The following is a 14,758-nucleotide window of genomic DNA, read 5'->3' on the forward strand; positions in this document are numbered from 1 at the left end:
CCTGCGACTAGGCTCCCTTCCTGACGGTTTATGGTGTATGTAAGTTTTACCCCCCAAAATAAATAACCCCTTAAAACATAACTGGTGTGGGATTGATTCGCCGATAATTAGCGCCCCACGTTGGGCGCCATATGTAACATGAGGGGCCGGCTTGTTGGGGTTTCTATCCCACCCGGTACCTCGTAGCTGGCAAATCCCAAGGAAAATCACACACAGAACTCCATAAGGTTATAAACTGATTGGCCCATTAGGTCAGGCTTCTTGTTAACTCTTATAACTTATGTTACCACATTATCTTTATCTACATTAGCCACATTGGCTCCATACCTTTCTCAGCTGGGCAAGTTACATGCTGCCTCTTCGGTGGCCTGCGCAGGAATGGCTGAGGAACCTCCCTGCTTCCCAGAATTCTCCTGTTCTCATTTTATCACTTCTACTTCCTGTCTGGTTTTTCTGCCTATACTGCCTGCCTGGCCAATCAGCGTTTTATTAAAATACATGATTGACAGAATACAGATAATTCTCCCACACCATGAGGCAAGAAGGGTTGGCGAATCCTTGCAGTCTGAACTTGACATGGTCATTCTGAGATCACTGCGGTCATCTCGCTTCCTCACTGGACAGGATCCATCATTACTCTTGGGTTCTCCTCCACTAGCTGACAGATTCACAAACTGCCCCTAGGGAATCGATGCCATCTTGGTGGGAGGCTGCGGGCTCTGGAGACCAAGCATGCTCACTGTCTAGGATGACGACGTGTGGATACTATTAAGACATACTCAACAACTCTTAGCTGCTCTGTCGAGGATGAGAATGTCTAACATATACGAACAAAAAGGAAACAGGAATCATTACTAAAGGTTCAAAGAAGTATGGAATTCGAGGGCTGTGCAGGTACTCTGAGGGACCTTAAACCAGGGTATAACATTTTACAAAAGGCCACCATGACACAAGGAAGAGACCTGGTGTGCAGCCTGGGCCTAAAACAGGAGCCAACCAGAGAGAGTAAGCAGTTTCAAGGGGTCTGGTCCCACAGCATGGGCAGAGGGTAATAACCAACCCCTGAGCTGTGGTAGTTCTGTCTGCGATAGGAACTCCAGGGATGGACTCGGGGATCTAGAGGAACCAAGTCCAGAATTCCAATTCTGAAACTGGTTACCTTGGGCATGTGACAGTATCATGCCCAGTCCAGAGGAAGTGGCTTGTGGGAAGCCAGGTTCAGGCATGTGGTTATGAGATGCAGTGGCCATGGTGAACCCTGGGTGTGCTGGCTGCCTTGGAACAACATTCCAATGTGATATCCTATACTAAGGATATCTCTGTCTCTCTTACCCACTCCCTCATCTCTCCCTGTGTCTTTCTCTGTGTCCCAGACATACACCACACATGGTAGATGCAGCTTCACAGGTCCAGGCTACCGTTCATATGGAAGAGGCACTAGACCCTCTGAGGCTACATGTTCCTTTATTCCCAGATTCAGGTCTGGGAACACAAGCTCCTGTACCTGCTTTTCCCTGGGAAAAGAAATGAGGAGTCATGTAGACCCATGTTGGGAGTGAAAGAAATGCTTGAAACATCCAGTTTTTAAGGGACGACAGAACACTGGTGCCCCATCAGCAGTGTCTAGTGTCCTCTGTGGATGCAGGGTGGGCTCTGGTGCCCCATGTCTAACACCACCCTTGAGCATAGGGTGAACTTGGATACCTGTTATCCAACTTCATCTGTAAATTCAGTCTGAAGCTCTTGGGAATGTTATGATGGTGTCTGTCTTAGGGTTTCTATTGCTGTGAAGAGACACTATGACCATGGCAGCTCTTATAAAAACATTTAATTGGGGTGACTTACATTTTCAGAGAGTCCATTCTCATCATGGTGGGGCATGGTGGCATGCAGGCAGACATGGTGCTGGAGCTAAGAGTCCTGCATCTTGATTGGCCAACAACAGGAAGTGAACTGAGACACCGGACATGACTTGAGCATATATGAGCCCTCAAAGTCCACCCGCACAGGGAATACTTCCTCTAACAAGGCCATACCCACTCCCACAAAGCCACACCTTCTCCTAATAGTGTCATTCCCTTTGGGGACCATTTTCTTTCAACCAATTATCAACCACAGTATCCATGTCTAAAAGAGGCAGAACTGGCACCAAGCAAGGTTTGCTAGGCAGGACCCTGTTGGAAAGTCCCTAAGCCCACCTCCAGTGACCCAGAGATAACTATTCACAAGTCCTTCATAAATATCCGTGTGTGCTTGTATTAGCCACAATTCCAGCCTGTGCTTAGCCTGTGGCGACCTGAATGCACAGCCGTGTACACCACAAGTGCTCTTCAGTCATCTCAGCTTCTCCCAGACACACCCATCCCCCTCTCTAACCCTCAAGTCAGCCACACTTACACTAATGTGTTGCGGCACTATGCTGCTGGCCCGGGATACCCTCAAGTTGGCGATACAGCTGTTGGGTCTGGCTAATTATTTTCAGCTGAGTTTCCAGACTGAGGCAACAGCAGTCCAAGATGCTGAGCTCGAAAATGCTGAACTAGAGGGTGCTACCATTCTCCTGGTTACAAATATCTCACCATCGATTCAGCCCAGCCAGACTGCTGTACAAATCCATCTAAGCTGAGCGGCCCTGTTGGCACAGCAGTCATGGCTTATCTGCACCAAGGGGCCAGAATAATGGCCTTTCCACACCAAGCCTCGCTAGCCGCTTTCCCAATTCAAGAAGAAAATGAAGCCCTGCCAGTCATTACTCCTGCATGCAATGACAAGCAGTACCAAAAGAAATTGGTTTGGCTCAGGGCAGCACAACATCGTGCATAGTCCATCACCATAGCAACCACGAGGGTGTGACAAGCATTCTCTTCTATCGGCTTCATTTTACATGGGAGGAGAGTGAGACACAGGATGGCTAAGTGGCTCCCCCAGTGCCCTAACCTCATGCTTGTCCCTGTGCCATTGTGCTGTTTGTCGCGGCCAGGTTGAAGAATGGCTCCTACCGAGGCACATCAGTCCATTAAATGCCACTGAGTTCCCATAGCGTTTCCCGCTCGGTTCCGCATTTAGACAGAGAAAAACACTGTTGACAGCACAAGTAATGGATTGTTCACTGCAGTAATTGCCCATTTCAGCAGCTCCTGTCCTGAGTTGGGAGGCGTTTCAACAATGTTCTCATCCAGAGCCCAAGGCAGGCAGTTTGACAAAGGTTTAATTGCATTGGCCATAGCATTCGATATGACTGCACCTCCCTTATGACACTTACTGTACGTCCCTGTTGCAAGGCAGAGAATCCCCTGCATAGTGCCCATGTCTTTCCATCCTCATGTTAACATTTTACAGGGCGGAGAGCCCCATACAGACCTCTGTTCATCAAGAACAAATTTCTGTTTGCAGAAAGCAAACAAACAAGAATCAGCACCCAGGAAAGGACTAAGTGTAGACACAGGGCTCCACAGGATTGGAGGAAGACAAAGGGGACCACACAGACCCTATCACTCTCCCAGTTAGAGGAGGGGGCAGGGTAGGTTCTTCCAGTAGTTGGAAAGTGCTATGATGGAGGCAGGGGTGAGGTATTAAGGAAACACAGAGAGAGACCATTCATCCATTCAAACCTAGAGGAAAGGAGAGAGGGGTGGGGAACGTTCAGGCAAAGTTTTCAAGAGGACCCTTCAAAGGCAGGTAGGTGCTGTGTTGGCAGACAGGGTGGGAAGCGTGTTCAGCAGGAGGACTAGCCAGGGCAAAGGCATAACATCAGAAATGAAAACACCTCCTCTTCAGGGCACTTTCATCCAGTCTGGTGTGGGCCCAAGGTGTGGGAGGAGCAGTCCAGTGTGGACGGGCAGTTTCTCTGCAGAGATCAACATTAAATCTGAAGGACTGATGGGATTCAACATATAACAGTAGACAGAGGGGGCATCTAGACAGAGAGAAGGTGTGTAAAGAACCCCGGAGCAGGCAGAGACCTGTGGCATTTGGAAAGCAAGGAGGGTTCGTGTGGAAGAACCAAGAAAGGCTGTAGTGGGTGGGCAGACAGGCAGGCAGACACAGGTCACGAGGGTGCATTCAGGCGGCCTCAAGGAGTCCAGGTTCTTGTCTGAAGGGGAGGACATTAAAGGGTTTTAGAGCAGATGCAGACTGAAGTAATAAGGAGTGGATTTACCCTCTCACCCTAAGCGACTGAACATCAGACATATATGGCTGCAGCTTTTGAGACACTAGACCTTAGACAACTGGGGACAGTGGACAGAAAGTGACTGTGGCACAGGAGGGCAGTCAGGTGACGCCGCACAGGTCATGGCAACAGTGAGACTGGAGGACCAGAGAAGAGAGAGATGCACAAAGAAAGCCCTGTCTGCTGCTGGGAAGTAGTGCATGTGCACTGAGCACATCGCCCGATGCCAAGGAGAGAAGGGGAGAAAGGGTTGGCACGAACGGCACCCAGAATATGTACATATCGGAAATAGTGCCTGAGCGCCTGCCTTCCCAGTCAGACACATTTGCAAAACCAATGAGCTTGGCCTCTGTGGGAACTGAGCACAGCTCCAGTTTCAATACCCAGGAAAAGCAAGGATCAAAAGGCTCAGACAGCTTCCAGTTCGTTTAAACACACGGCGAGACAAAACTCAGGGATATTTATTGGTATACAGAAATACCTTGCTCTTTAAAAACATAGAAATCAACATATTGACTATGCAAAAAAAATTCACTAGCTGTATAAACAGGCCAGAGGATACAGCCCCAGCCCATCCAATTGATAATCAACCAGGCATTTGAAAATTGGGAATTTGAAGACATTGAAACAGAGCTACATTCTATACGTTCATAAATGATGTCAAAGAGAATAAAATTAAACTCCCAGAATAAAAACAGTGCAATGGAATAATACAGTGCTAAACCAAAAATATTAATGAATTGAAGTTGTCGCTATAGAAACTACAAAAAAAGGGGAAGAGATAAAAGAGATTTTTTAAACACTGCAAAGAAAGCAACCAAGTGTCGTGGAAGCCCACAGAGTGGGAGAGAAGCCTTGCCAGCAATGCATCTGATAAAGGGTCCATGCCCCATAATATCCAAAACACAAAGAGCCAGGAGAACAGATGACCCAGTTAAAATCGGGCCATGGATCTGACCAGAGACTTCTCAAAGAATAAACAAAACTGGCTAAGCTATACCTTAGACGTGTTCAGCAGACGTAGCAACTAGGGACATGCAAATAAAAACTACTTTGAGATTTCATCTTGCTCCAGTCAGAATCAAGCCGAGATCAAGGAAACAACCAATGACAAATGCTTGAGAGGATGTGGGAAAGAGAGGTACTCGCTCGCCGTCCGTGGGATGGAAAGCTAGTCGAGGCACTCTGGAAATGGGTGTGAAGAGTTCTCAAGAAGCTAAAAGCAAATTTCCCGTATGACCTGGCTATATCACTCTTTGGCCTGGGCCCAGAGGACTCGGCACCCTGCTTCACAGACACTTGCTCAGCCATCTTCATTGCTGTTCTTTTCACAACAGCCAGGAAATTGGAAAGAACCCAAATGTCCTTCAGCTGGTGAATGGATAGACGTGAGTCTGTCACCTGGAGGGATGGTAAGACGAGGAGTATTAGGGAGGGGATTAACAGGACACGGGTGCTATGAAAGAGGAAATGGGAAAAACAGCCGTGGCATGCTCCCTAGGAATAAGGAAGGGAGGAGGAGTCAATTACAAGAAGAATGTTTGAAAACGTTATAGGGAAACAGAATTTTATAAGCTTACTTCAAAATACATACATAACATAAACAGATATATAGAGATATACATACACACATATGTATGTATATATTTTTCTGTGTGTTACATATAAAATGAAGCTATGCCACTTGAAGTGATAATGAACAATAGACTAACAAAATTCCCAGGATCGGGTATGGAAAACCTCCCTTGAAGTTGCTGGGCAGAAAACATCCCTTAGGAGCTGTCAGTCCGAAGAGTTCAGGAAACTCCTCAGACTACATAAGCAATTGCTGTTGCCCTTGGCTGCCTCGCAGAACTTGGCAATAAGACCCCGTTGCTAAAGCCACCACACACAGCAGACACAGAACTCAGAGGATCCCACCTCGAGCTGACGGGGAAGCCGCATCCCTGAGGACTAGGTCTCGTAGTATGTAAAGGTGTTGTGTGAGCTGTGGAGAGAGAAGAGCAATCCGTGGTCCTTCCTCGCTATAAACCCCATGAACCGTCACAAGAAGATGTCCCACTGATGCTATGGTGCCACTCGTAGCTCGAGAGTCACCAGCAGCCATCCCATTGGACTTAGGCTTGCTCAGTGGGAGGGAATCCACACCTGGTACTGTAAACCAGTAGCTAATGAGGTCATGGGTTCTAATGTCTTACTCAATCCAAGTACTTATCCTTACCCCCACATGTAAGCGTAGCTCTCACCCACCGTCAGAGAAGCTTCCGTTCCTAGCAGGTGGAAACCATTACAGATATCTGCAACTAATCAAAATACAGAAAGTAAGGGACTTGGGGTGCCTGATCCCAATTATGACATCTGGGACACAACCCCATACCTAAGGCTCGGAGAGCATTGTTGAAGAGGGAGCGGAAAGATCCGGCTAGCCAGAAGACCAGGATAGCTGCTGCTGGATAGCGTCTTGTCTATATGACAGGGAGGCTGCAGCTGTGTGAGCTCAGCAATATGACTGCCTACACAAACACACACAGTGACAGCACCGGTTGACAGGGACCCATCCCTAGAGGAAGAGTTACAGGCAGTTAATGGCTGCTGAGAGGGAGATCTCCAGGGATAAGGACCCTGATAGGTTATCTGATTCTAACTGGTCAGCCACTAAATAGAGACTCAGCTGTGTGTGTGTGTGTGTGTGTGTGTGTGTGTGTGTGTGTGTGTTAATTAAAGAAGCAGTGATGGAGTTAGAGTTAGAGGACGGATAGGGTGGGGTGGAAATGATGTAAATACAGTACTTATCTGTGAAATTCTCAAAAAAGTTAAAGTCATAAAAGTTAACTGTCAGTGAACAGTGGGGCCACTTTAAATGACCCGGCATGTGTATAATTTGTACCCTCAAAGGACAAACAGACAGGACGGAAATATAACTTGAAGGAATGAGGAGCAGAGTTGCTCTAAGTTTGATGAAAACTATAAATTCATACCTTAAGGCAATTTGTGGGCTCTAAAACAGAAGAAGCATAAACAAAACTGCAGCAAGGCAAATCATTCTCAAATTGCTCAACATCAATGATAAACGAGATCTTTAAAGCAGCCAGAGAAAGGGTACGGTGGCAGCGATGAAACAGGATGGTGTAGACATCGTGTAAAGAGGCCAGGTGAGGAGGCCGTGAGGGATGGAAAGAAATGTGTTTGTCAATCTCTGGTTTGATACCCAGAAAAAAGTGAAAACAGTCAATTGTCATCCAGACAGTGACACCTACAGAAAATACCAGAAGCAGACCTGTACTATGAGAATTGTTCCAAGTTTGCTTAAAGAAGTTGGAAGGGTGGAAGTCCACACTGCAAAGTAGTGAAAAGCACTAGAAATGGTAATTACATAAATAAAAATGTAAGGTTTTTTTTCTTATTTAAAATATCTAAAATACAACTGAGTTTAAACACAATCAAGACAATACTGGCTATGGGATTTAAGCTGACATAAAATTAAAATCTCTAACAACGAAAAGACAGAAAGGTGGAAAGGGAAGTGCTGCGATCTGCTGTCGGCTCTCCTGTTGTGGGGGAAGAGCTGCACAGTGGCTCTAGAGGGCCAAGGGCCGTGGGGACAGAAAGATGCAAGCAGCCATTTCCCACAAAAACAGAACGTTACAGTAAAGGCAACAAGCCATGTGATAGACGTGCTCAGTTGGTCCCAAAAAAAGACAGAAATGCGGAAGGAAATGGAGAATGCATAGGTAGAAGAGGATAGCTGTGGTACGGTGATAGGCTTACGTTTCGTCATACAGATCACGACATTAGACGTAAAAGGTCTAAATAGACCCATAGAGAGCTGGGATTGCATTCCTGGATTTTATTAAAAACAAGCAAACAAAACAATACCAACTTGTGCTGTGAACAAGAGACACATTTTCCTACTTCAAAGTCACAGCCAGGATTAAAAGGAGAGGAGCGGATCTACATGTTCCTGCCACTTGCAGCACGGACACTGCATGCCTGCACCTGTGCTGCTGCATCTCATGGGTGAAGCAGTGCATGTCTGCACAGGTGCACACGTGTAGATGCCTACTGCATGGAGATGACAGTCTCACAGTAACTGCTTCCCTGCTCCTTATTTTATAGAAGAGAAAGTGGGGTTCTGAGGTGTCAGGTGACTCGCCAGCAGTGAGACTCTGATCCCTCTGTCCATCATGGCTCTGTCCCCCTGTCACCTCTGTGTAAGAGCTAAGACAAAGGTACAGAGTCACCTCATTCAAACTCCAAGGAAGATTCATGACAGGCAGCTTAAATATTCTGCCCCGCTTCACCTTACAAGATGGCTAGGAGGGGACCAAAGGCATTGATTTGGAAGTTATAAGTCAATTATAGCTCGTGGGACAATATGCAAATATAGATCCTGTCAGTAATGAGAATGGAATGTGCCATGCTAATATTAATCAAAAGGAAATTGATCTACTAATGTCAGACAGGAGAATTTATAGCCACGAATCACTAGGGATAATAACGAGGACATGATGGCGAAGACTGAGCTCATTAAGATGGCATAACAGTTCTAAGTATTAATGCACCAAATTATAAAGCTCCAAAGCTACACACGCAATAACAGATAAAGCTGCTGACAGAATAGGGAAATCCACAAAAGTAAAATTGCAGTCTCTCTCAAAATTGTATCAACTATTGATAATAGTATAGATCATGAGTACAGCTATAACCACTTATAATTTAATTAGCATTTAGGGACTATTTTACCCATCATCATCAAAATGCACATTATTTTCAAGTGCACACATATCACTCCCATGTTAACCCATAGCTGGGCCTTGACCTGTAAAACCTCAGTATGTGTAAAGGGACTCGGTTACACAGATTGCATCCCTGGCGACTGTGGAGTTGAACTGGAAATCAGTATCACAAATAATTGTTTGAAAATATAATAATATACCTCAAAATAATCAGTGGATCGAGGAAGAAATAAAAAGTAGAACACATTTGGAGGTGAATAAATAGGAATACAACATATCAAAATTTATAGGATACAGCCAATGCAATCTTTTTTTCTTTTCTATTTTTCTCCAGCATGGAATATCTGGTAGGAAACAAAGAAGTGTATCAAGTTAATAGGCTATGGGCTAAATGGAGTGATGGGTGGCAATGGGGTGGAAAGAAATCGGTAGAGCAAGACAGAGAAAGGGTAGTGAAATTGACTAAGCTAAAAGGGGGTCCTTTGAAAAGGTCAATAATCAAATTAATAAACTTCCAGCCACCTGAACTAAGTAAAAAGGGGAAAATCTGAAAGTCAACACCTCCAGAAATAACAAAGGTAGCATCATTTTAGAGTTTGCCAGATAATGTCTTAAAGTCTTTGTGTGAGTAAGTTCTCACAATAGATGAAATAGACATACTCAAATAGGCCTTAAAGACATTTATCATCAGACATAGTCAACAAGAAAGAGCTTGAACAGGCCTGTATCTATAAAAGAAACTGAGTCTCTAGTTTTAAAATACCCACAAAGGAAGTTCTGGGGAGATGTGACTTCATTGGTAAATTACATAAAACAAAGGAGAAATTATAACATTTAGATTTAAATATGCAACAATGGAGCAGTAATGAAACAACTTTCTGGACTTGCCTAGAAAATTGAAAATAAAAAGAGGGTGGGAGAAAAACTTTGTCCTTTTCCATAAAGCCAGCGTTGCTTTAATTAAAAAATTGTAAGACAGTAAAATCACAGACCATATTTAATTGGGCAACAAATGAGAAGGGTGGAACTCCAGGTGGGGTTATCCCAGGAGAGCAAGGCTGGGTTAACATTAAACAACTTAGATACTTCATCTTGGTAATGACCAAAATAATGTGACTATCTCAAAAACAAACAAACAAAAAAAGTGTCTCCCAGAACAGGAAATCTACTCCTTATTTAAGGAACTCTAGAAGACGAGGGATGGCAATGAGCTTCTGCGTGATGATGCCCCCTGGGAGAACACACAGATGCGCGCACACTGGTGGTGAGAGACTAGGCTTTCCCTAGACCAGGAAGACGGCCCATCGCTTCTGTTCAGTTCTGCACTAGAAGTCCCTGCTGGGGCGGAGTGGGAAGGTACACAGATGGGGAGGGAGGGAATGAAACTTCCTAGTTGTAGACATATGGATCTTAGACATGGAAAGCCCTAAGGATCACACACACACACACACACACACACACACACACACCTACCTACAACTTAAAAATGAATTAGGCATTGCAAGATACAAACTCAGTATATAAATAGAGAAAAAGTTGTATTTCTATATATGGCCTACCCACCATAGCGGTTGACCCAACTAGTAATGGATCAAAAGATTTAAGGGACGAGAGCATCTGGATTGAAAAAGCACAGATTTGGTTGTTTCTTGGTTAGCCGCTAAGATGATGTCAACTGACCTTGGACCAGCCCATTCTCTCTGGCCACCATACTGCCCCTCACTACTCTCAGAACAGGCTGACTGTAAAAGAGCAGGCGGTGTTTTCCCTGGGTGGATCATGAGCTATTCCAGACCCGCCCGTACTGTTCCACCTTCTTCCTGCAGTGTTTGTTGGTTTGCTGGGGATGTCTTGTTGACACAGGGTCTCACTGTGTAGCCCTTATAGGGCTGGAACTCCCTACGTAGACCAGGCTGGTCTCTGGCTCACAGAGCTCAGGCTGCCGTGGCCTCCCAAATGCTGGCATTAAAGGCAGGTGCCACGGTGCCCCACGTCTTGCAGCATCAGTGACCTCCTGACTAGAGGACAGTTGGATTCAGTGCCTTCCCGTGAACTCCCTGCCACTTCTCTCCAACCCTAAATTCCAAACACCAATGGCAGACCAGCAGTCCAAAGTTTAATTTGGCGAACAACTTAACTTACTGGACATACTTTAACGTAGCATGGGTGAGGGGTTACTTACAGGGACACTAGTGACTCCATAGCAGTCACATCACAAAAGCCCCCCCAGCATGATGGGTGGAGGACTCAGGAGTTCCATATACTTGCAGCTGACTGCACAGCCCACCTAAGAGTCTTCCACCCTCTCCCCTCCTACTCTGCGCATGTCGCCCACTGGCTGGGCCTTGTGAGCCTTTTAAGCTTCAGTTCCCAGAGAGCTGGAGGTCTTGTTTACTTGAGTAAATAAAATCATACAAAAGCGAGCTTCCCTGCCTCCCTCAGGGAGAGAGGGTTTCAATTAGGAAGAGACTGCTCCACAAAGAAGAGGCACCGAACTAGCTGGAAGACCCAGGGAGGGCCCGGGATCCAGAGACAGCAGATGGGGAGGAGGAGGGAAACTAGCTCACAAAAGGGAACCAAGAAATGGAGAAATCAGACAGAAAGAATCATGCAGGGGCCAGGGGAGGGTCTTCCAAAGCAAGGAATAGAATAAAACCCACCAAAGAAGGGAAAGAGAAAGCAGGAGCTGTGAGGGAGAGAAATGAAATATCTATCAGAAATAGCCAGATAAGAAAGACATCCCCTTTTAAATTTGGGGAAAGAAAACTATGTGGGTAGCATGAGCTGTGGGGTGTATATATTTCACACTGGCATTCTACAAAGGGATGGGCCAAGATAACAGGACAGAGGTGGACAGGTTGAAAGAGCAGCTTCAGCTAGAGGGTGGACTGGGGTTGCTCATGACGGGGCTTTCGAGACAGAAGCATCAAAAGCACAGTCACAGAGAATGTCCCGGGCCTGAATGAGTTCCAGGGTGATTCCAGGAACCGGGGACAGATCAGGGAGCTGAGTGAGGAGAACCAGTGTTAGTGAGACCGTGGCATCACCAAAGTGCAAACCGTAGACCAAAGACCACAACATGTGTTCTCTACCAGCTTCTTCTGCTGGCTTGAGGCTTCCAAGACTATGTAGCTGCCCCGGCATTGCTAGCTAACAGGATCACTGGTGAGTCAGAATCTAGGCAGCCTGCGCAGGGAGCCATGCCTGTGTCGTTGGACATTTTTTCCTTCTTCTGATGATTAATTTCTGTGAAATGATTAGTGATGCTTCAACAGGGAGCTCTCTCCTCGCGAGTAATCATTCATTCATTAAAAACTATATTAAGTGTCTTCTACATGCCTGGCGCCATTCCAGGGGTGCGGGACGCATTATATTAGCGAACTGAACAGCCCTGGTCTTCAGCTTCCCAAAGCAGAGCTGACAGTAGTGGGAGACAGGAACACTTGATATATGATAAATGAATAAACTGTATAGACTACTAAGTGGTGCTAAGGACCTATAGGAGGAGACAATTCAAAACTTCAGATGGTGGTCACACCACGCGTCTCCATTAACCGCCTGTATCTTTCTAGAAGGCAGAGCACAAGGTTGCATAGGATGCCCTGAGCAGCCCTAAAGATGAGTTTCTGGGGCCCCAGGGCAATGGCTTTGGCTGGCTGCTGTCACTTCTTCTCAAAGACTGATAGGTTGGAGTAAAGGAGGGTTCGGCAGTAGGCAAAGCATAGGAGCCTACAATCCTCGTCAGGAGTCACAGGGTGATGAATGACCCCAGTGCCTTCATTGCCCTGCATAATTACTGGGCCTTTCCCTCAAGATGTGAGGCATATTGTCCAAGATGTCCAAATGCTAGGTTCCCAACCGCTCTGAAACCTCAAATAATCACTTTAAAGAAACCAATACCTACCTCAAGCCTTTTCCTATATTGCCTTGTATATATATATATATATATATATATATATATATATATATATATATATATATATATATATGATCACCTATAGCCTTAAGACACCACGGCATGAGAGGACCTGGCAGTTGTCAGGAAGGACCAGCTTATAGCTAAAGCTCTAGACTAGAGTGTGGTGTGGAGAGGCCTCCCAACGCAGACACTGTGAAAATTGTCAAGTGTATTTTATACTCGTGGTGTATTTAGAACCTGAGGATATTGTTTGCATTGTATATTTGTCTCATATTTCTGAAGCCTGGAATAGTACAAATTTTGTTGATAAAAATTAAATACCATGCCAGGCGATGGCGGCACACACCTTTCATGCCAGTGCTTGAGAGGCAGAGGAGGCCAGCCTGGTCTACAGAGCTAGTTCCAGGACAGACTCCAAAGCTACAGAGAAACCCTGTCTTGAAAAACTTTTTTAAAAATTATATAAAAAGTATGATAAAAACATAAGAAAATACTAGATTAATATGGCCTGGCATGCCGTGGACACTTGGGATAAAGACTATCCTGGACCAGAGTAAAGAACGCAATTTCAGGGTTGTTTGGCCTCAGTTTCTCCTCTGGCAATGGTAGGCAAGCCTGGAGCATTCAGAACCCTCAGAGGTCAAAGGTCAGCCTGAGAGGAGAATGCCCGGCAATCACATAGCCAAGTGCACACTAACCTTTCAATTCACCATCTCTCCAGCTACCCATCCTTCAGCCCAGGCCCTGGACCGACCAACTGCCACCGTGTCGCCCCTGCGCACTCAGACTTCTCCATCCCGCCTACCTGCCACCAGCCTCCGCCCCCGTTCCGTGGTGTCCCCACAGCACAGCCAGCAGCCCCCCACGCAGATGTGTTCCCGGCCAGTCATTCCATTTACATCAGCAGCGTCGGCCATCACCCCTCCCAACGTCAGTGCTGCCAACCTCGGTGGGGAGGTTGGAGGGACGCCCATCGGTGGCCTCTCCATACCCAGCCCCATCAACACAGGGTACAAACCAGAGGACAAGAAAAACGAAAAGGTAAGTGAGCCATCCTGGGCCAACCCTGAGCTGGCCGGTTACTGGGTTCTTCTCACACAGTTACCTGTGGTGCTTTGGACGATTGAGGCTTCAGGATGTTTACTGAAGCCCTTCTATTGTATACACCGCCGGGCCGCTGGTAGGGCTAAAGGCCAAATCAAGAAGGCAGTTCATTAAGTAGACGCGGGCAAGCCTCAAGGTTCTGCCAGGGCCAACAATCCCGCAACCATTTTTGCGTGAATCAGAAAGTGGCATCTCCCTCATCCATACGCTGCGGTCCCTCCTATTAGAGGCTCATTGCAATATACCCGTCTAGTCAGAACAAGGCTCTTACTGCCATGTGCCAGGCTAAGACAGTGAAAGCTAAACAAATCTGTGGTATGAACAGCACCCTGTCCCTTGGATGTGTCATCCGTGCGCAGTTTGCAGCCTGTTCAGCCATATGGGAAGGGCTTGTTTCTTGAAAAAAAGAAAGCTGGGGGGAAAAGGGAGGATGCCAACCTGCTAGTGGATACGGATGACATTTTCAGCTGTCTCCTTTTATAAAGGATTTGAGTCGATGAGCTAGCTGGTCCTGGTGGCCAGCAGCTAGGTGGTGAGCAGCCAGGATCAGACTCCGCTTTTATACACCAATGCTCTCCAGCTGAAACTGAAGCCACAAAACTAATGAAGAATCTTCTAGTAGCTGTAGATTTAAGTAAAATAAAATTGAAAGGTCGGATGCCTTATAATTGCATAAGATCAAATGCACTCTCCAGAGATATTCGGCGTGATCTAGCCTTGCTGCTGGGCTGGCTGAGGTTGTTTGCACAGTGTCTTCAGCAGTCACCTTGATTTGCCCATATCCTGTAGCTGCTTTAGGACATGTCTGTATGAATTCAAACTCTGGGT

At 46.2% G+C, this 14,758-nt stretch overlaps 1 protein-coding gene across 3 annotated transcripts in view; it reads left to right on the forward strand.

The window, feature by feature from the left end:
* The window catches only part of Sh3rf3 (SH3 domain containing ring finger 3), a 265,461-nt gene that overhangs the window by 224,810 nt on the left and 25,893 nt on the right, over positions 1-14,758 (forward strand). For 2 of the 3 annotated variants that reach the window (XM_087898129.1, XM_087898130.1), the window contains one exon: positions 13,548-13,867. In XM_087898129.1, the coding sequence (XP_087754255.1) occupies positions 13,548-13,867 (320 nt within the window). The remainder of the gene's footprint in view (positions 1-13,547; positions 13,868-14,758) is intronic. The other variant, XM_048451758.3, reaches the window with a different exon arrangement.

Source organism: Myodes glareolus, chromosome 18 (assembly GCF_982192425.1).
Source record: "Myodes glareolus chromosome 18, mMyoGla1.1, whole genome shotgun sequence".
NCBI lineage: Eukaryota > Metazoa > Chordata > Mammalia > Rodentia > Cricetidae > Myodes > Myodes glareolus.